This window comes from Anguilla rostrata, chromosome 14 (assembly GCF_018555375.3).
Source record: "Anguilla rostrata isolate EN2019 chromosome 14, ASM1855537v3, whole genome shotgun sequence".
Lineage (NCBI taxonomy): Eukaryota > Metazoa > Chordata > Actinopteri > Anguilliformes > Anguillidae > Anguilla > Anguilla rostrata.
Window position 1 is genome coordinate 12367168 of NC_057946.1, and position 23727 is coordinate 12390894.

General features: G+C 39.7%; 1 protein-coding gene and 2 long non-coding RNA genes across 4 annotated transcripts in view; 1 reads left to right on the top strand and 2 right to left on the bottom strand.

The window, feature by feature from the left end:
* LOC135239529 (uncharacterized) overlaps window positions 1-23727 on the bottom strand; it is a 181458-nt gene that overhangs the window by 112490 nt on the left and 45241 nt on the right. The window lies entirely within an intron of this gene.
* LOC135239528 (uncharacterized) overlaps window positions 1-23727 on the top strand; it is a 51184-nt gene that overhangs the window by 4507 nt on the left and 22950 nt on the right. Inside the window, exon 2 of one of the 2 annotated variants that reach the window (XR_010325401.1) lies at window positions 14082-14163. This is a non-coding gene — a long non-coding RNA (uncharacterized LOC135239528). Of the gene's footprint in view, window positions 1-14078; window positions 14164-23727 lie in introns of both variants that reach the window. The other variant, XR_010325400.1, reaches the window with a different exon arrangement.
* Window positions 18764-20983, bottom strand: LOC135239998 (tigger transposable element-derived protein 4-like). The gene has a single exon (XM_064309070.1). It carries the CDS (start codon window positions 20775-20777, stop codon window positions 18834-18836), a length of 1944 nt encoding a protein of 647 aa, XP_064165140.1. The 5' UTR covers window positions 20778-20983; the 3' UTR covers window positions 18764-18833.

Here is a 23727-nt window from a genome sequence, read left to right on the forward strand (position 1 = left end):
AAAAATATAACATTTGTGAAGTTTGATTAGTCTCTTGAATAATAAGTCACGCGGCGGGTACACTCTCTCTCTCTCTCTCGCTCTCGCTCTCCCCCCCCCCCCCCCCCCCCCTCTCTCTCTCTCTCACACACACACACACACGCAAGCAATATCTGAATTTTAATTTTCAACATACAACTATAACAACAACAATAATAATATACTAATTTATTTACTCTACTTATTTTTATCATTAAAAAAAAAAAAATCACTTCCAATGGCTTCCCTCAAGGAACAGGGCCAAACAGACCCTTGTCAAAGGACCCGTAGCATTGAAATTAAATTGAACATGGAGGAACACGCGCGCGCATCCATTACTTTTTACTTCGGCGTGATCGACTCTAAATAGGAAACGGCCTCACAAACTGAAATAATTAGGACGTAGGTGAACCCGACAAAAATGGAATGGGTAGGGAGAGAGGAGTTGGCCTTGCTTAATTGATTCCGTTAAACGGACTGAAGGAGATGTGAACGGCCGGAGCCTCCCATTCCCACGCTCGAGGGCAAGTGGCAATGTTGTGCAGGGGCTGAATATGACAGACAGCGCTGTCAGAGTTGGGGGTGGGGGCGACCTAGGTCATGAAAAACCACTAGAGTCCCAGACTCATCTGCATCACTTAAGAAGGTGGCAATGTTTCCCACCCACAGCAGACGCTGGTTCCAAATTTGGAGTGGCAACAGTTTAATAAGAGTGCTTAATTAAGTGTGTGTACGGAACAGAAAAAAAAATTGATGTTTTAAAAACATTCAATCGCGATAAGAATTTATTGGCAGCGACAGAAAGGAAAAGCAAATCAAAGCGTAGTTTATTCATATTGTAAATCTTGCGCAAAGAATGCTGGCTGAAATTGATTTTGAACTTGTCACAACATGGTACAAGTTCAACATGGTACACGGAATTATTATTATTATTACTATTATTATTATTATTATTATTATTATTATGTCCCACCTAGACAGGTGTTTGTCGTTTAAACGAAGAGTACAATATACTGCATTCTAAATGCTTACTGACCGTGACTTCATATAGATATTTGAAGGATGCGCTATTTGTAGGCTATATTTGTATAGTAACATCACTGCTACAAGTTAAGTGTGGTTAAAGATGACAAACAGATGCATCTATGCGTTTAAGGAAGAACACTAACCATAATTTTACTGGGGACGGTTGTGCGTTACTTGGACTTGACCGTGAGTACACGTGCCTGACGACTGACCCTTCATGCCCTGTAGACCATATAGCCTACTTTGGGGGTTGGTGGGTTGTTACTTCGTTTTCAAATTTTGTTTATTTATTTTATTTTCTTCTTCTTCTTTTTTTTTTTGGGGGGGGGGGGGGGGGTGTTTAAATTCACATAGAGTAAAGCGCATTGTCAAATTCTTTACCGTATTTTCACAGAGATGGTATATATATAGCCGAATCATACCAAAAAAATATTATATCTATTTCACGATTATGTAGCCTACTATTGAAAAGATGTGTAACTAAATATATATATTTTAAACAACCGGTCTATCGTTGCTCCTTAAGTCAAGAAAGGTGTATTGGGAAAAATTAAAGAGGTTAGAAAGTTCGTTGTAAAAAAAAAAAAAAAAAAAAGCAAGGATTAGGTAATTTCTCTGTTTTCCTGAAGTGTGGGGTCAGGAGCTGCTAATGTATACGGACGTGCTATCTATTTATCGTACACTACGATTCGTAGTGACTAGATGCATTGAGCAAATTATTTACAGAGGACAGAAGACATTTCACGTTCAGTTTGCTTTTAGGGTGTAGGCCTATGTTACAAAATTAAAAGTGTGAACCTGGCAAGAGGCTGTGAAGGTTGCGGATTGTTTAAAAATACCGTTATACTTGAGAAACAATCCCAGACAGAACACGTCTTTTCGTAGACTCCCTGCTTTAAAAACCGTACTCTCAAACAGAATGTGTTTGCTATTCAAATGAGAACATAGTTCTGGTAACTAGTGGGTTACCAAGTGTTACAGGGCCTTTCAGTCATTGAAATAGCTGATTGTGACTAGTGTCCTTTCCTTACTGTACAAGCTTCAGCAGTTAAGGTCTAGAATCGAAAGAAGTGTTGGAAGTACAACAATAAGGCAAATGCTTATCAAACGCTTAGAATCTAACACTTTTAATGTAACTGTACTATATGTGTGTAAAAAAAAAAGACAGCCCCGTTCCCTACCTTGTACAATTTCTGTTGGACATTTACGTATACAGTATATGCTGCAATTCTAGGCCATTGGGAATGATATGAAGCACACAGCTTTTATAATCATCGTTTGCACATTTGAAGTTTGGTTCATCCTGTTTCAATCTCATTTGAATAAAAATTGATATGAGCTAGTAGGTTTATGTGTTTACAGTAACATGTAGGACTTCATCAAAATCTTTAAAATGAAACCCAGACAGGTCTCAATAAAAAATGTCAAAGGACTAGTTGCGATCGTATTCAGAAAATTACCCTGAACATTGAAGTTTCACACTGCAATTATCAGTAGGATGCATTGTTTACTGTGTTAACTTATCGGCAAACCTTTTAAACACTGCTTTCCTCTGCAGGGCAACCTTCACAGCTGAACATTTACTATGATAATAATAACAAGTTATACTCTCACGCAGAATGGGCTAATCACAAAAATAAAAACAGGCACTATTTCACAAAAGGCACTGGCCTCACACAACACCAGTTTTTTTTTTAAATCAGCCAAACTTTACAAATATATATATATATATAAAGTATTTTCAGTTGGAACTATGGGGTATGTAGATAGGACATACAGATTTTCAGGCCACTTGACTAACTTGGCTGAAAAATCTGTTTCTCAAATTCCTCAAATTACCTTTATCAAGTTGTAGATTTCAAGGTAAAACGTATTTCTGAGCTAGTACTATAAAACAAAGCAGCATGTGGTAATGTAGGTTCCTGGGTTGATTCCTTTGTTGCTGAGATTTTCTTGAAATGTTTAATGTTGCGGAGTTCTTGACAAATACTCATGAAGTTGGGGGTACTGCTATTGGCTTTTCAATATGCTGGTGTCTCAAGACCTGAACTTGAATGTGCCAACAACCCCTAGTCCCCAGAAGACTGGTTGCCCCAATGCATTGGAATGTTTCATAAAAGTTGTGTGTGTGTGGGGTTTGGGCTCAGTTAATTCGACAAATGATTAATGGACTTCTGTCTGTCTTTTTGTGTGTGTGTGTGTGTGTGTGCGCGTGTGTGCATGTGTATCTGTGTGTGTGCACTCATTTGTGTTTATAATTGATAAATCTGTTACTCAACATGTTAGCACACGACACAGCAATTCAAACTTCTTTGATAAATACAAAACCCAGGGCACTGTACAAAGTGGAGTTATAATGCTAAGAGCTATTATGGGTCAATTACTTATACTGAATACTGAATTCAAAAAATTAAGATATTTAATTGTGGATATGTGGACAAACATTAAAAACATTATCTGGTTAAATGAAAATCTGGTAAAATTAGTGACAGGTCAATTAAAGCTATATGTGTTTGTGTGCGTTATATATATATATATATACACATATATACATATTATCAGGTATATGGGGTGAAAGCTGTTAAACAAGCAACCCTTTGGTGTGAAGTAAATACGCCCATCTCTCGGATCTTGGCGCACCTCTCCTGTGTGCAATGGGCTTCCCCTCCTCTGATTGGTGTTGCTATGGAAACAGTGTGGTGAGCTCACAGTGCACGTGCTGGAAACTGTAGTGGTGTAGTAGGTCAGGCTGCTGGCAAACATAATGCTTGCAGAGAGCAAGGATGTGTCTTATGTAGAGTGAGATTTATAATTTTTTAATGTATTTTACTGGTATTTCATGGAACATTTTATATTGAACCCTTGCTATATACATGCTTGTATATATGTACGTATATATGACAAAAAAAGAATATATTTCATATAAGGCCCAATGTAAGCTTATTCTGATATTAAATTATTCTGACATTATAAAAGTATATGCATGACGCATGTCCAATAAAATTAAACAAATAAGACGTACAAATATGGGGGTATGTAAATGCAATCTTGTCTTTAAATAGTCTGTGTCACATTAGAGTTATTATGAACAAAGTGATGTAAGTAGTTGGCAAAATAATAAACTGAGCCCAGCCTCTCTCCTGTCATCACGAGTTACCCCAGGTCTCAAAATAGAGAGAACACAGACCCGTAGGGCACATCCAGCCCTTCTCTCTCATTTTATTAATCGCCATCTGCAACATTAATAATTGGCATTATTATTATTTTTTTTTACCAAAGTGGTTCCTTTTAATTGCCTTTAAACATGGCGCAACAGGTCAGTAGTCCTTAAAATCAAAGCTTTGCTGGTTATTGGTCCCACGAGGTCTCAGGGAGGATTAAGAGAAGGCCAGTGCAGGAAGTGATTCAGACCCATCGTTGGAGGCATTTGGGCATCTGTGTGGAACGATTTTCTCCAGCCCCCTCCGCCCTTTTTTATTTTATTTTTTAGAGCAAATGCACTTTAATCTCACTGTAATCTGGGTGCTAGAGTTTAAGGCTTCCTGTTGTTGTGTTACTGTCTCCATGGAAAACTGCTTGATAGGAGAATATTGGCATGCTTTTGGATGGAAGGGATGCGTATTGCTTGCATTTCTTTAGTTATGGTTGGGAGGGTTCCTTAACCCCAGTAAAAAAGGGACTGGATTGAATCTGTCCTTAACTTTGATTTAAAATAAAATAAATTTTTTTTTTTCTCCCCCAGTTTGGCAAATCCAGCTGATACCACAAATAACTAGCAAGACTGTGTTTGTGCGAAAAGGAGTGCTAGCATTTATTTGTAAATCAAAGTTAGTGAGAAATGTTGATTGAATCCAAGCCAATGTGTCACAAAGTATTTAAAATACGCCTTTCTGATTAAAGCAAGCAGGTCCAAGTGCTCAGTTTGGGAGTTAGCACAGCATTAGTGCACCTCACACATGAACCCAGGGCCTAGAGCTGCTTCTACTCCTATACACTACACACTACTGTGTATCTCTGAATGGAAACCCTAGTGTTTTACTTTACTATTTTGGGGTACAGCTGTCACCCGATCTTTAAGGATAGTTTTCTATATATAATATCATCTGCTTTGTAAAAGGTTAAAGGAATTTAGTATAGGTGGATGAAATCAAAAGTGTGGCAAAAAGATGTTTTTCAAATGTGAGCTTTAAGATTTATCATTTCAGAAAAAAAGTGAAGGTCAATTCATGAAATTTATCTGCAAGTGTTTTTAATCATATTTTAATTAATTGTGGGACTGTGCTTAGTTAAGATTAAATTAATAATTTTTTCTTTGATATTCAAACTAATATTTTGAAAAAAAAACCTATTATAAAAATATATATTCTCTCACACTAATTGTCAGCTTTTCAGATGACTTGTGGATGATGTAATGCCACCATAAGTGTACTATTCACCAACATATTTTAACTGCTGCTGATTAATTAATTGTTCATTTTTGTATGTAAAACCTGTATGCGATTAGAATGTTGGTGACCATGCTGGGGCTGAAATCCCATGAATTAAGAAAGCATGTCTCTTTTCTAAATTTAAAATTGACAGTGTTTATATGAGCCAACAAGAGTGGAAAATATACTCTTTCATTGTAAAATGTACTATTCCAAAAGTGATTTCACCCTTTTTGCTGTGCATACCTTAGTGTTGCCCTTTGTACAGTAATATTTAATGGGATAATATGCCATCTACAATGCTTTGAGTACCAACTGTAAATTGGTACTGTAGCTTTGTCCAAGCCACCAGTAAATGCTGTGTTTATTGTGTGTTTAAACTATATCTGCACCCTGCAGTACGATTTCATAGCCAGAAGATGAAATAATATAAATTATATATTCACATCAATTATGTATTCATCCTGATTAATTCCAAATATCTGAGAGTCTGGGCTTATCTTTTTAACAGACCTAAACACATGTATGGGTGTGATGCTAGAATTAAATTAGAGTCTTCTTATACACACATAGTCATAATAAGACAGATTTCATAAAACTGCAGGCTAAACAGCCCTTTAATTAAGAGCTATATTGCTGATATAGTAAAGACAAAACAATAAGAGTCTGAAAAATGCAGAATTGTTAAGTAAGAAAATGATTTCTTTGTCAAGCTCCTCCTCCTAATGAAGATCATCATGGCTTCTTTGTTTACACCGACTGCCGATTATTTTGTAATTAAACATCATTGTCAGTGCCCTGGTATTGCAAAGTCATATTTATCTGAGCATGAAAAATAAACCCTGTGTGAATTTAGCCACTTTGAGAAGAATGTGATCGGAAATGGCTGAAGCAAATACAAGTGCATTTGCACAAAGGCTTTATTAGAACAGTGAATTATAAATTCATTAGAATGTAACCCCACGTGCCCTGTATAACCATGAAAGTATTTGGGGGAGGCACAGCACTGTAATGTCTTGCTTGCTGCTGAGGCAATACTTGCAATATGCCACCATCTTATGACTTTGACAGTGGTGAACAAGGGGGTAGACCTAAAATGTCTGCTGGCACACACATACACACACCGCTCGGTTTGCATGTGTCACTAAACAATGAGCGCGCGTTGCTGCGAATGCCGTTTTCTAATTAGCGTCGCGGCTCCCCATGCATGCCATGCGCCAGATTTGCATGCATAATTCACAGGACTCCAAATCACAGTGTTGCTGCTGGTAGCATCCTGTCCCTGACATACCCAAGGTGAAGTGAGCAATTATTTATTTTTTCTTCAAATAATTATACTGGAATTTGCAGATAACCGCGTCAGACGATGCCTTTGAAACAGCTGATTTTCTTTTTCAATATTGTGATGTGTGTGTGTGCATGTCGTTTGTACATGTGTGGCTGCATATGGTTTGTTTCCATGAGCACTGGGAGTGGCACGCTGCTTTAGCCATTACTGTGCCACAATCAATAGAAACGTTACATATACCCACCAGAATTTCTGACTGTACTGTCTTTTTAGAGGCAGATATTTGATTTTGCGATTGCTCACTTTTTTTATATGGACAGAAGAGCAGATTTGGGATTGGATGGTTCATACTGTCATGTCTTTCTTAAAACAAGCAGAAGAATAATTTGCAACATTTGGAATTTCTGGGAGGTGCATTCACCGCCCAACTGCACAATTATTCTGTCATTCTGGCTCAATAGCACATCACAGCAGAATAAGGGAAAGCTATGAGCAGCATAAAAGGTAGTATGTTTGTGACAGCAGATGCCAGCCGCAATGCAGAAATTGGCAATACTAAATTCAATACTATGCACTTAAAGTGTATACAATTCCGTATAGAGAAAAACAATAAGCCATATGGCATAATACAAAAAAACAGACATATCCTGTGGTGTGTGTGTGTGTATGTGTATGTGTGTGTATATATATATATATATATATATATATGGTTTTATTTGGAAACATAGTCACATGTATCTCATGACAGACAGAATATAAGTTCACCAAGACAAAGCATATGCGTAAATGGTACATTTTATGTTGAATGCATTATAAAGGATGCTTTTTAGTATTTTTTGCATGCCAATACGTTTTTTGATTGACGTATGCTTTAAAAAAAATTTTTTTTATGAGTGATGTGTACTGTGATGTGTCTGTTAAAAGCACAGCCAGTCTTTTTTTCATGTAAAGGCTCTCCTGGGCAAGGCCATTTAAACTGGTGGCTTTTAGTGAATCCTACAGGGTAGCCTACCTTATTCCTTCTCTCGTTATGGTTATTTCAGAGGACTTGGTCAAGGCTGAAATGATCTTGTGGATGCTGCCATTTGCATTTAATTCCATCTTGGAAGTCACGAAAGCCCATATGCCAAGAAGCTGGCATGCAAACAGGGAGACCTGTTCAATAACATGTTGCTGCATGCTACCGTCATCACCCTTCCAGCTCTGTCTTTCCATATTAAAAGCTCAGTGGTTCAAGGATATCTTTCTGAAAATGTGAGAGCTTCAGAAAAGATGCTCCTGCTCTTTTGACTTCCATGAGTGTGAGATCTTGAACCAAGTGACACGTGTATACACATTCTGGTACCTGCAAATTCCAGAGCGACACCTCATAGCCGCAGAATTCAGAAGAGCAGGAAATTCTTTGCTCAAGCTCACTTGGATTAGATGAGATTTCATCTTGATTAGGAGTGAGTGTTCAGCCAGACTGTGAATGGAAGATGCTGAGCTAATTGCTGCTAAATAAAAAAGTGTAAACAGCATGTAGATAGCTGAACGTGTTTTATAATAGCTGTGAACACATAATTGGTATTGTACGACATTCAGCCAAATTAACATAGGAGAATCTCAAGCATTCACAGTGAAAAGTGATGGATGTGTCCTGATCAATTTTAGCCAGTTTAAAGTCTTTAGAAATGGGTGGGAGAAAAAAAATGTGTTTGTGTGGATAATAACACGGCCTAGGCTCCTGCTATTTTTACAGCCTTGTGTCTTGAAATAGCTTCTTTTTTACATTTGTCTACATATTTTATACACTAAAATCTATATTCTGTGATGGGATCCCGTGGTCGTGTGCAATAAAGTGTTGAATTTGTAAAGAGGGATGTAATGAGACCAGCTGCCCCATACGCCTTAAAGAAAAAAAATGAAAACAACCCATTTTTGTTAATGCCATAATATAGTACAGGTTTTCTGGTTGCTCATTCCATAGTATGCTCGTTTGGTAGTATACTATGGTTCATTAGTTGCTCATGCTGTAGTATAGTACAGGTAATTGCTTTCTCATGCTATCGTACAGTATGGTATAGGTCATTGCTTGCTCATGCCATAGTGTAGTACAGGTTTTCCCATTGAGCTTGGCTGGGCACCTACAGGACTCCTCCATGTTGTCTTCCCCATCTCTGCATTCAGAACACGGCTCAGAGTGCCTTCCTTCCCCTTCAAGCCCCACCTCCACCCTGTCAGACTCACTCTCCAGAGCAGGAACACCTTCCCAGCCACAGAAAAGCCACATCACACTGCCATTTCGGTTCTGCAGGCACCCAGGGCTACCCAAGGGGCAGAAGAAAATAAGAACCCTAGAGACAGTATTCTTGGATGTGGCCAAACATTCAAAAATATTTTTATTTGATTTTCTAAAATGTACACATATAGTTTTTTTTTCCATTTTATTTCTGGAAATGACCAGCCTCTGGCCTTATCATTCTCTCCACCCAGCTCCCAAACCCCAAACCCTCACAGTGAGTCACTTGTTGATGACCCCCTCAGCCACTCCCCAAAGATTTTTTCCCTAGTGACACTGAAATTTGAAATGATGATACAACACACCATTACCATCAAAAGTGCAGAAAACCTTGATGTCCTTCTCCTGATCAGTTTGGATCTCACTCGCTTAAGAAGCACATGGTCTCCACACAAAAACAGTACTGATTCGCTGCAGGCAGTCATTCTGCCCTTGGACTCAGAGTTATCGGACACCTTCATTGTTGTAGCAGTTGTTTTGACACCTGTGGTTTATTCTGCGTTCTTGATTTGCATTGGGGTCGGGTATGCATACGAGCATACTTTCACAGGTGCTGTGAGATGGGAATCAATCCCTGTAAAATCATATTGTGTTGCACTTTCTTCTGCAAATGCTCTCAAATTTTTAGCCGTAAATCTTAGTCATCAGTTACTGCCTTCTACCTAGAGCTTTCCAATAAATGTTGAGTATTCATACACTATAATGTGAACGATACAACCTTGCTCAGGTTTTCATTGATGAAGAAGCTGCCACACAGCAATTAAAGACAAATAAATCCACACTCGCTGAACGAAATCAATGAAATATCAGTAGCATGCCATTCTGTCATCTACAAATGTCCATGACTTCTGAGCACCAGGGCTGAAGAAAACCATTCAGGTCTAATACATTTCCACATTCAACTAACTCTTTGCGCCATGTCAGAGTGTACAGTAACATCTCTGGTTTCCCCAGAGTGATTATAAACAATAATTCTCCAGTCCACGGCATAACAGTCCAAATTAAAATCACCACAGGTTGTTATTTACTCCGGAGAATATTCACACATTTGTGAAAATCTGAATATGATCTCCCATGACCATTAAAGGCATCTCTGAGCTACACTATGGCGTTCCATGAGTCAGTGAGTGTGTGTGTCATACTATTTTATCTTTTATGTAGCAAAAATAAAATGCTAGGCTACCTTTCTATGGTGAATTTCAAATACATGGTGAACTTTTTTTTTTTTTTTTACATACTATACTGTCCATTACATATACACTTAGATGAGTGTATATGCTGCTGGATTTATTCAAAGAAATTTAGAGAAGAACATCTATCAATCTCTCTCTCTCATTACAGTAAGGAACGTTTGTGCTGCCAGTCAGTGTAATACTTGGGTCATTAGTCATAAGACGTGATGTCATGGAAGTTCAAGAATATATGTCAAAGGCATACATTCATGCAGTTTATTTTTTTCAGGGACTGAAATGATGAATATACGTGACAATGTTATCTACACTATGCATGAAAACTATGTAAAATATGGGTGAAATTTGTTTGGTAAAATTCATGAATAATGCACCAAATTGCAACCATCACTTTGATAAACAAGGGCTTATCTAAATATATATCTGAAATATTTTAGACAGATAACTAATATCTTTCAGTGCTGGTTTTAAATTATTAGGTTTCTCATAAAGTTCCATAATTTTTCATATGCCATCACATTTAATCAGCATTACATCTGTATGCTTTATTTTTGACATTTGGTGATAAATATGAATACATATGAATTCCAGAATGAAAGACAAAAAGTTTATTTTGTCAATGAGGGTCATTTTGTTTTGGGTTAAAATAAACATTTTATATAAGTTTGATTTTATGCAGTGTAATGCCTTCCACCATGAAGTGCTTAACAAAAACCACTAATTTGCAATTATACACATGTTTGGGGTACTGACAGTCATGGCATTACCCCAAAGCTATAATAACACCTCTGCATGGATAAAATCCTTTCAAAATTTTATTTTGACTTGGTTCAGTTAACCAGCAGGAAGTTTCAGACAACCTGACTTTCATACTTCATTAAAAAGGGAGATATGCAAATATAGAATGTAATGAGAACAACAATTCTGGGAAAACAAGACACAAGAGGTAAAGTTAGTTGCATAGCAAGATATGTTAGCCATGTTAGACATGTTTTTGTTCGGCTCACTATGTATGATAATGTAACAACACAAGCAGGAACATACACTTTGCTAGGCAAATTAAACCTACTATTCACCACCTTATGCCAGATGTAGCAAGGCATCTTCCATAACAGCATCATCTTGTGGTTGATCGCTTGACTGTATGTCATAAATTAAGTCTCACTAGTTACTAGCATCTAGCACTGAACTGTGTCAACTATATATGCTCTATGCTAGAAATCCTCTAAACTAGAATCTATGAGTGGGTTGATTATTTCTGATGTATTTGTATAATTAACATGTAAATAAACATTTGTAAAAGAAACGTGTCCATCTTGTATGTGCAGCTATACATGACGTGCTTCAACAAGCTGTTCGCAATGTTATACACTAGCATGAATGCTATGTTTGGCAGCACCAATGTTATCTATGGACCTCGGGTAAGGTTCAAAGATAGCTAAAGAATTTTTCACATACATTGACATTATGAACAAAAATCTGATCGGACATTGCTCAGCTTCCTGCTTGTTGTTGAGCAGTGATTATTTGTCATCTGAGAGCAACAAAACCAGAAATTGGTAAAAATAATATTTTGGTAAGACACCTGTAGTTTACAGAGTTCAAAATGCAACATATCACAATACATCACTTTGTGAAAGGACCCCAAGCTGATAATTGAGCCAAACTAGCCACATCATCTGCAGAGATGTATTGTGCAACCAGGCAACCAGAGCCATGGCGTTTATGCGCGATTCATAACTCATTTGCATATCAATGGAATGCCCACACCATCCTGTAAACCGGGCTCGGGTCAGAGGATGTCAAAAATATAGCAGTTTTCAAGATGATCGATTTTTTGATAGTTGATACTCAAGTGTAATATGAAAATTATAAGACATCAGGTTTCCTAAATTTTTACAAAAAAATCCCAGAATTTTGGGTATTCTGCTCATGGATGCAGGTTTATCACATCACAGATTTTGTTTAGAAAGTACTGTTATCACATTCAACTGTCACTTAAGTCAAATTTCTATTCATATCTCATTATTGAAATCTCTTCTTGTCGTATTGTCATGGTGAGGTGAATCCTGATGGCTTCTTTTGCCCACGGAGTTGTTCCTTAATCCAGGTGAATTTGTGAAAGGTCTGGGGTCTGCTAATTTAGCAGACAGAGCCCATTATTAATAGCTGCCCATCTGCCAGGAGCGCTCATTTGTTTAGCGCGTTACAAACAAACAACTGCATGTATTTTTCATAATTTTCTTTAATTTTTTTGCTGTTTCTGAGAAACCTCCCACCCTCCCCACCTGTCCACCGGCTCAGAGCCGAAGTCACACTTGAGTGAACCAAGCCAGCCCTCGTCAGCTAATTCCGCTCAGCGCCCTGGCTTTACAATATGGGTACTTCCTGTAAGCAGTTTTGTTCTGGTCATTTTCCTGTGACACTCTCCTAATCCCTGCTGCAGAATGTCAGGTCTGTGTGGCGTGATGTGCTTTCTAAATGTGCCGCAACAAGCCAAAGCTCTCAATAGGGCTGTGCTGTGGGTAAGCAGGGCCACGAGCCTTTCACTCCTTGATGGCGAATCCATCTCGGCTCGCTTTAAAATCACTTTTGACTCTCTGGCCCACCTTAAAAACCCTTTTGGTTCTTTGACATTTCACAGAAGCTGTTATTTTCTCTAGTGTAAGGACATGCCAGACTGTGCAGAATGTTGGGCTTTGATAGTGTAAGTTCGATCACATTCTGCTCTTGGAACAATTATTGAGTTGTTCGTATATTCGTATATTTAAGTTTTCTGGAAAAAGTCAACCAAATGTTTAGCCAAATTAGCTTAAATTGACCAGGTAGCTTCCATTTTACTGTTAGTTATCCCTTTGAGAAAATGAATCAACCCATCAGTCAAAAAGGCGAGATTAAAAACAGTGTTCTCAACTGTAAATTGCAGGAATTGTTCGGACAGACAGGATGTCTAGTGTATATGTGAAAATGTTTCAGCTCTTGCCATCATTACTGGTGTCAATGTGAAAATACAAACAAAAGTTTTACACTGAGCGAAGGTAAAATGGCGGGCTGCCGCCATGACTTAAAGTGCCATGGCAAAAGCACTGTGGTCACTGCATGTTGTAGAGGCTGTCTTCCAATAAAATCATTCCACAGTGCTTTGAATGCAAAGTATGAACAGTGCCATATAAATAAACCAATAAAAAGTTGAAATCTCTGGGACATTGGTACTACACACGCGAGGCTCTCCCGAATCCCTCTCTAACGTGAGGCCCGACATGGTGGCTAGGTGCTGCTGAAGGCCCATGGGGCGGGAGGGGGAGGGGGTGCACGTTTATTAAATATCGTTCACACAGCCAATCTCAGATCTTCGATACAAGCTGCTGCTGGCGCCAGCTCCAGGGACCCTGACGGAAACTCTCTGATGAGGCTTCGCCAAGGGGCCACGTCGTTAGCGCCGCGGAGCTTTGCGACAAAACTTCAGCATGCGCCTGCTGCACATCTGAGGGCCTGGGAGTGGCTTGTGTAACAGCCACTCAATACCGTGGCCTCCGCACATTCTTAGAGTTCTCACAGCAGAACACCAGCGTAGCGTTATTGCAAAAGCTATGTCCAGAAAATATCACTTCTTCATCAACATGAGGTTAAAAGATCAAATATTTTGGCACATTTGCTGATGGCGATCTTATATAACTAATGCTATCATGGCTTATGTTAAAACGTATTATCGCTAGCGTGTTTAAAGAAGATTGGGAAACGGACCCCAGTTGGTTTCACAGCAGTGAAAGTCTTTCTGGTGGTAGTAAAACTGGTCTTTTTTTAAGCTAACATTCATGCATTTTTGTGCGACTTCTCGTGTGTGGCAGGAGGCAGGGGTAAGGAAGGCCATGGTTCATCTGCTGGGACAGAGCAGAAGAAGACCTGTTTGAGAGTTCCTGAAGCCAGCACAAGGTCAGTAGTAGTTAGACAACTCTATACCTACGAGTGCTGTGGGTGCGATGTTTCATTGCATTTGTGTGTGTGTGTGTGTATGTGTGCAGTACAGGGGTGGAAAATCCAGGTTCAGAAAGTTAAAATCCTCCCCAGTATTTTGTCCCTGGATTTTCTAATTAGCACAATTCTTCAACCACGAGGTAGAAGTAGTGAAATTAGCTGGCTGAGCTCAGAGGTGAAAGAAACATGGCAGAACTTTTACTTTCCGACCCCTGGACATTCTGGTGTATTAGCGCCTCTATTAATGTGAGTGTTTCTCATATGGCATATGTTTTTTATTTCACCTTTATTTCACCAGGCAAGTCATTAAGAACAAATTCTTATTTACAATGGCGGCCTGTGTATATGTGTAGGAGAGTGAATGCATGTTTGCATATGTCTGTGTACACATTTGTGGGTGCATGTGCGCATGTGTATTATGTATTCGTACAAGCACAAGTGCTTAGGCATGTGTGTGTTACATGCTGACCCGTGTGGTCTATGCCTTTGCACAGATTCCTGCAACACAATAAGTTGAAAATTTTGGCAAAATCAAATATGGCGTCGCACCAAAGTACACAGTAAACATAAATCAGATTTTCTGGGGAATTTGGTCAAACAGGCAATGGGCAATATCAACTGCCGACCCATTTTACCATTAGGGTCCCCATTGACTTACGGAAAAACTATGTTACGCTTTAATATGAGGTAGTAGCTGCAGTCACGAAAGCAATGGTTATGGACGTGTAAATAACCCCCTGCATTGATATTTGGCAGAAAGTTGCTGCTCCGTTTCGCAAATGAACTTTGAGCTATAAAGTTTAATTTAAAAAAAATAAATAATAATAAAAATCAGCAAGTTCCGGTTATTATAAATTATTTGTGAGATCAATAAATGTTTGATTTCTTTATTTTACTGCTTTTAATTGGTCAATATAGTCAATACGTCAACACAAAGGTGATTTACAGAGCTTACACTGTAATGAAAGAATATGAGAAAGACTTCCACATGCCCCAGCAGTGAGGCATGCAATGACATCATCAAAATAGAACACACTCCTTCTAATGAAGGCCTCTGGCTCAGTCGGATAAACATTTGTGGAATTTGCCTAGCGCTGAGAAAGATTAGGCTTCCCATTGGTCTGCTCCGGATGGAAATAACCGCCTTTTTTTTCTGAGCCGCCTGAGCGAGCGGAATGGCTGAATCACTCTGGCCGCGGCACGTTCGGTGGGAGTATCCAGCTGTGGGAGGAAGTGGAGACATGCTGTAGGCTGTCAGTGGCGGCACGCGGCTCTCCACTTAATGACTGCACCCTTCTCCCTCAGACGGCTGTTTGTGGGATGCACTGAAGAGTCAATTAAACTGAAGTTACAGTGTCAAAAAAGGAGGGAAAAATCCAGGGAGAATACGTGAAACTACAAGACCTTTGCTTTCTAATAGACTCGCAGCCTTTGCCAGTAAATCAACAGTCTTTCTGTGATACGAACAGAGAATGATTTGCACAAAAGCTTTAAAAGATAGCTTCAGGTCCAGGAGTGTAATTTCCAGCTGATGTTTTTTTCCCACTCTATGATTAAATAAAGGGGTTAAAGCTATTTATTATTTCACTTTGTATTATTGAGTTTGGAGCTTATTTTCTAACAGATTTTCCATGGAGAGGTAGGCTTCATTATGGAGCTAAAGCTATTTGAACAAATCAAACAAATTTGCTTAACGTAGTAAAACACGGTGATTAGCTCACTTCAGTGAGCATATTATCACTCCGCACAAGAAAACACATTCTCCCATTACAATTTAAGGGACGGTTCTAGTGTGAGAGCTGAGAGATAAGATAGGAGATGGGCTTCAAAGTCAGCCGCATTTTGGAAATATTTGTGTCTAAGAAAATCCTTCTTGAAGTCTAGGGGTACCATCAGGCTCTTGTACTCTTACCACTCCTGTGCTCTTAAGAAAATGGTGATTGAATACTGGCCTTAGCCAATCAAATAAAAAAAGATGCTTCTTTCTCTACCATATAAATGATTTTTGGTTTACCTGACTGAGCCACTGACAGCCCATGGTTGGTTCATCTATCACAAGCCATCACTAGATTTAGCTAGATGTATTCTAAGATGGCGTGGCAAGATTTTGCACTGCATGAACTAAAACACTAGACAACATGACCACCCAGGTGCTGCTTGTGGTCTACCAATACATATGTCCACGAAGCCACAGCTGAGCCGTTAAACGTTCTTTAGATGAACCTGAACTGCACAATATTCCTGAAATTAAATTGGAATAGGAAGACAGAGAATAATGCAGTAATGCATATTTAGACTTCCTGAACACCGCAAATTCAGCCAGTTGACCGCCAAATCAGCAACTTACTGAAAATCATCTTAATTAAAACATACTAGCCACAATTATGCTTATTAATATCAATAGCACTCATAGGAGTAGCATATGAATGGTTGATATATGTATATACATAAAAATTCTGCCACCATAAATATCTCTTTATTCGGTATGAATGACATATATATTCAGCTTTTCTGTTATGAAATGTAAACTAAATACTGAATTTGAACAATCCTTCAAAAAAGACACACTTAGTACAGCAATGTATTTCTATGTAAAATATTACTACACACAGTAGCCGTAGCTGAGCTAAGCCAAGGCTCAACTTAACTTGTCCATCACCAATGGAAAGAAAATCACCCAAAGCATACTCAGTGTGGTTTATAGCCATGTTAATTATATCCATCGTTTTTTCACTGTTCATTCTCTCCTTTCATTTTTCCACACCATACTCACTCAAAATTGTTTTCCAAAACAGAGAAGATCTGTTTATCCCCAGTAGTGAAATAGGCTTGTTGATGCAATTGTGAACCAGTCGGAGATTATCTCAAAATTCTGAAAACCATTTTATTTTTAGCGGAACCAATTTTTTTGTTGGTAGAGGTTCTCCTCCCTTTTTTTCTGATGTTGGACATTCTCCGATGGCAGAGCTCTCTTAACACCAAATGACACAGATGCTCAATAGACTTCAAATTATAAATATATTTATTAATAGTCTACCTGTAAAAACCATGGGTTTAAAGTGAGAATTTCCTGTTGTTGCCAAACATTTATAGGAGGTAATTCAGCTGCAGTTAACATGTCAGTTTTATGGTTGAAGCATTGAATTAAAGATTCTGCGATGTGCAGCCAACATGTTCATTTATGCATAGCACTTTTTTGCACTCTTTTTTTAGTCAATCTAGAAGTAGGTAGTTGAATTGGGGATCTAAAGATAATTGAGAGGCGGCTAGAAATGCATGGTCCCTTTCACCCAGATTCCTAATGTGACTTTTTTGTGCACAGTCTTACTAATTGCAATTGAATGAAAGGGTTTCTATTATCAGCAATTGACTGCTGATCTGTCCAGGGTGTATTCCTGCCCCTGGCCTGACCTCATACAGTACATATAGGATATCTGTAGCTAGAATCTCATTTTTTGGAGCGCTTGTACAATTGCAACCATTTTGTACCATTCCGAACGCTCTCTGTGAATATTGCGCAGGGTCAGTTGAGTCAGAGATTGGACCCCGAGCAGCAAGCAGAATCCTGTGCCGTCTCTCAGATGTAGATGCGGTGTGACAGAAATAGGACGTTTCTTGGGAAACAAAAGACTTGGCGTCTTATTTTGGCGCTTGCTGCCGATGATGCTAAAATTGCTCGACCAACGATGTCTGGACAACATCTGGGCGTGTTTAGTGACCGGGCATTGAGCCATATTTTGTGTGTATTGCACGGCTCCGTTCTGTTTAGTTTGGATTCTGTGTTTTTTTTTTCTCTTTAATTGTCAAGCAGTATATATCAGTCCTGATAAGCCACATTTCCCAATTCATAACTAGAATGTAATAGACAATAATATGCTTCCATGTTGCAGTGTTAAACCTATTGTTTTGCACAGTGTGTATGGAGTCTTTTAAAACCCTCAGTTCCACAAGACTGATGCTTCTATTTGACTAGTGGTAACATGTTAACAGCTACTGCACTGTAAGAATATATTGTCTGGTTTTATGTCTTCTAGCGCTTATCTTTCTCACAGGAAGTGGACAGAATATTCAAAACAGCAATGCTTGAAAAAACAGATCCAAGGCAATTCATTCCACTTGAGTTGGAGTTGTTTCCCATATTGACAGTAATTTCTAAGTACTGGACAGACTGCATCAAGACCAAATGGTCCCGAATGGCTTGTGTCTATTTCTTCTGTAAATTACAGTGCAATTATGTGCCTCCTATAAACATTACTAGAGAATCATGTAGGTGTTCATGCATTTTTATAACATGACCAGGGTTTTGGGAGAGAAAGTCCATTAATAATATGGTTAAAGAACATCATTCTGCTAACTTCATAACACATTTGTCAGCTAATTTTAAATGATTATCCAGCTGAGTCAATCAGACGGAGGAGCTTAGAACAGTCGTACTGGACAACGGTGCAGAGAGGGGGCACAAGAAGCAAGGACATGACAAACAATACACACACAAATGCATATACTGTAACCTGTAATACAGTAAAAACAATACAATATAAACAATACACAAACAATGTTATTCATAATAAACAATAACTTTATTCATAATAAACACATTAGTAGACATGAAAATGGCCATGTAAGATTTAATCTTCCAACTTGATGACGGGCTTGAAGTCAGCGATGGCCATCTGCTTCTTAGCATGCATGCAAAAACTCTGGACCCTTCCTTCAATGTCCATGAAGCTGCTGTAGTCAGCAAAGTCGTGGACCTGCATCCAGTCCCGAATGACATCGAAAGCTGCCTGCAGCTGTGCTGCACAGGGCACTGGGTCAGTGTCCTTGTCATCCAACTCAGCCATGGCAGAACTGTCGTCCTCTGCTGCTCTCACTTCCTGGCAGATCTTTTCATCAGCGTGATCTCTGGTGGATTCCAGACCAGCGTCTATGTCCACAAACCATTCAAACTGGTCAGTAGCAATTCCCTCTGGTGGTACAACAACAGCGCTAGTTTCCGCTACATTCTCACTAGCGCCGTCCTTGCTGACCGCAGAACTGAAGCCACCCTTTCGAAAGCAGTTCCGGATTGTTTCCTGTGATACGTTCTTCCATGCTTCTCTCACCATGTACAGCGCATCCAGGATGGTTATTTGCTTCACCAGGTCAGCTGCGGAGTCAATGTCTGCATTGTTGTCTACTGCTTGGAGAATTCTCTTCAACATTTGGGATCTATACAGTGCCTTGAAGTTGCGAATAATGCCCTGGTCAATTGGCTGGATGAAGGAAGTCATGTTAGCAGGGAGGAACACCAGTCGAATATTTGAGAGCTGAATGTCACTGGGATGGGCCGTACAGTTGTCCAACAGCAGGATGATCTTCTTGTGCTTCCACCCCATCTCATAGTCAGTCTTCTTAACCCACTCAGCAAAGATCTCTGCGGTCATCCAGGCCTGCTTGTTGGCGTACCAAGGTAGTGGGACTTTGCGGCCGTGGAAGCACCTTTGGTTTTTGCTATGTCCGATAACCAAGGGTATCAACTTGTCAGTCCCGGACATATTGCAGGCGAACAAGATGGTTATCCTGTCCATGGAGTTCTTGCCACTGGTGAATTTCTCTGTCTTCAGTGTTAAAGTCCTGTTTGGTATTGCACTGTACAAGAGGCTGGTCTCATTGCAGTTGTAGATGCAGTCAGGCTCGTACTGCTGCAGGATGGTTGGTAGCACGTCTCTTACCCAGTCCTCGTCAGACTGGGTGTCAGTGTCTTTTTTTTGTACTCTCCGGAACACAATGTTGTTTCTCTCCTTCCACCTGCTCAGCCAGCCTTCGGTTGGTTTGAAGTCCGGGTCGCCAAGGCTTTCCGCTAAGGCTTTGGCCGTTTCCATCAGCGTGGGACCAGACAAAGGCACGGACTTCGCTCTGGCATTCACAAACCATCGGAGAAGAGCGTCCTCAACTTCAACATCCTTGCCCTCTCGCTTTCTCTTGCGGTTCGGGTTGGCATTCGCCTCCCATTGCTGGAGGATGGCCGCCTTGTTCTTGTTGGCTCTGCACACCTGCGACTGGGAGCACCTGAACTTCTTCGCAACTTCAGTCTGTGATATCTTAAAAACACCGTTGAGCATCTGTATGACCTTGACTTTGTCAGCCAAGGTCAAGTCGTTCCTCTTCCTCTGTGGCCTGACAAATGACATGTCTAATAACGGATGTTGTATACTCGTGCATGAACTCAGAAGGAATGAGAGAGTAGACAGAGAGTGCCAACGACTGTAGGTGACACTCCACCTACCCTCATAAATTTTAGCGGTTTGTGTCTTTATAGGGGCAATTGTCAGTTTATTTATACCACATCTGATGATTTTTAACGTATACTTCAAGACCATTATGCAGTGTAATTGGATATAATTCGATGCAACTATCCAAAATATGGGATAATGGTTTATGCAAATATGTAATCTCTTTATAATGGAATGAATGGGAAACGGTTTGGTATTTGGCAATTCTATGCAGATACCCGAATTATGCGATAATCCATTATGCAAATAAGTGGATTCTACTGTATATATTTTACTTACGTAAATGGAACAGCACATGCATTACTTATCTAACGGTGCTTCAGGGATGGCTGCTTCTGCCGATTTTTGAAGAACTGCCCGCGTCTGTCGGAAGCACATCCCCTTTTCTGGTTCTTCATTTATTAGAAATCTCAGTGAAAACAGTAGCTAACTTTTTGCAGAATCTCACAGCTTTGTTTTAGCAGAATATCCTGGTAGCCGACGCCGCGCTGCAGTCTGTTGGTGCATAGTGTGGATTGCTGGAGCGTCATGACTGTACAGTGATTCACATCCCGGGAACAAAGGCCAAGCGCATAATAAACTTATGCAAATACATGCAAATTGTGACTGACAAGAGGGAGCACAGGCTTGGTATTTACCTCGACCGGGCCATCGCACTCAGACTTTATGCTTAAAATTGCGCTTTGAGAATTCTTGACAAAGCAAATTACCGTTAGAAATATGGCACTTTTTTCCTTCTGTCATATTTACATTTTCCCTCTATCCACTGTATTTGAAAAGCAACTCACTTTAATCTCCCTCCTCCCTCTGAGCCAAGATGGATTCACCTAAGACAGTGCTCAGCCCAGCTGTAATATGAATATGTGCGATGAATTTGTAATACGAATTGCAAATTCATTGCGCTGTACTGACCATCTTCTATTTGTATTCTATTAGCGACGTGTCATTTTTTCCCTTTTCTGAAAACAGTGTTGCGCTTTTCTTTTTTAAACTGTTTTTGACAGCTTACTGAAAATTCATATCACGTTTACAGGCACAGAAAAAGCAAAGCTGTTATGGTTTTGTCCAGCACTGCTGAAAATATAAATGACATGTCCATAATGAGGCTAATGAAACTAACGCCTCATAAGAAGCTGCAGAACACTTCACCCCTGTCAAAATGTGATGTTCTTCTCTGTGCCTTTTAATGGCTGCTCATTTCTCAGGTGTGGTTTTTGCTAAGAGGCCAAATTAGACTGTTACGTCTGAAACTGTTACCTCTTTTTTCTTTTTGCTCAAATATTACTATCCATAACACAAATATGCACAGCGAAAATTGTATTAATCTTTGCTTATCTTTTAAAATCAACATTTACATTTTAAATGTTTTACCCTATACAAACTACATCCAACATACTCAAGTATTTCCTTGAGTAACATACATTTTCTTACTTTACAGCTTAACCCATTTACCGAGCATTGATTTATATAATATTAGTATATGCCATCTGACTCACGTCTTTCAAATAGTCTCGCTATGCAGGAGCACATATGAAATGAAGTGAAAGGCAGCCTGGAGGAGACAGAGACTATATTTCAGTTAAAGTGATTTTTAGTCTTTGGGGATAGAATTTAGACTTCTGATTTATAAATCTTCACATTAACATGTGTGGGTACTGAGTGCATTTCAGAGTGTGTGTCTACGTGTGTGTGTGTGTGCATGCGTGCGAGTGTGTGTGTGTGTGTGTGTGTGTATGGGTCGTGCACAAAACAATGCTCTTTTGAGAGCGGTGTGCATTTGCATAAAGATCAGTGATTTGTGTGAGGTGGCGGATGAGATGGCGCTGCGGTTTTAAAACAACGCTGCCCCAGCCAGGCACAATGCAGCGGGCCCACTCCTCAGACACAATATGGCGGGCCCCGGGAAGAGGAGTCCGCGGTCACAGACGCAGACGCAGACAGACACTCACAATGACGCTCAATAACATTAACATTCCTGCATGTCTAATGCGCCGGCTGCAGGGGGAACAGACAGAGACCAGTCTGGCTAGGCCTTAATGATGAATTAATCCGCTGCGCCTTATCTGAATATTGGCGTGCAGCGAGGGCTCGTTTGCAACGGGCCGGTCTCTGACCAGAGGGTGCGGAAGCCAGGACGGCAGGGGCTGCGGTGTTTTTTTCGGCATAACCGGGTACGGGGATAAACCACCTCGCTGCTAAGTCCAATGAGAGTTGAGCCACAAGGAAACGTCTTAATGGCGATTTGCATTCCAACAAGGATTACATTTTTTTTTTTTATGACTTTAATTATGAGCCTGGGTAGGATTGAGATTTCTGAAGAACCCCTCTCTGTCTCATTTGTCTATGGCAGTTAATAAGCAGAAATGAAAGGCTGGGGGGGGGGGGGGTTGTTAATATTTCTAGGGAAATAGAGGTGGGGGTTTTGTGTGCGTTGGGGGGGGGGGGGGTTCTGACCACGTTAGGGTGGAGATAATTTAACAGACACCACGTAAGGTCTCTGTTTGAGTTTCTGGAAATCCGCATGCATCGAGTGGGTTCAGAAGGAGGGTTTTTCCTTACCAACGTCTCTAATGCACTTTGTATTTGTAGTTCTTTCTTTTTTCTTTTTTTAACGCCATCCGATGGGAGGTTAATTTCCAGAGAGCTATCAGTGGCGCTCTCCCTGATCTGAGGTTCGGCTTGTAGCATGCAGTACAACTGGGATGGGGGGCAAAGATGTGGGGTGGGGGAGGGGGCATGACGAGTATATGAACTGTATGCCAGTGTCTGATAATTGGTTGCCTCTGCTGTGGTGGAGTGGGGGAGGGGTGGGGGATTCCAATTCTCATTTGCATGCTACACAATATCAGGGATTAGACTACTGATTTTCATAAAGGATTTAGAGCCGAAATGTATTATGTGGTTATGTGGCTCCCTCAGGAAAGCTTGCTTCCACTCATAGATAAAAAATAAATGTATATACATATACACATATACATATTTTATTTGTATGTGCCTACATATATATATATATATGTGTGTGTGTTTGTATAAGTACATACAAATAAAATCACATAAATGATTACATTTGTGTGCTCTTAACAGAAATAACTTTTTATTATGTGATTTGAGTTCAATATAGATGCTGAAATTTCACTCATATGATTTCTTTACATAAACGTTCATAGATGAAATGAGATTTGTGCCTGATGTCTGTGGTCTGTCAGCTGCCATTTAAGAATTTTGCAATTTTATTATATATGGATAG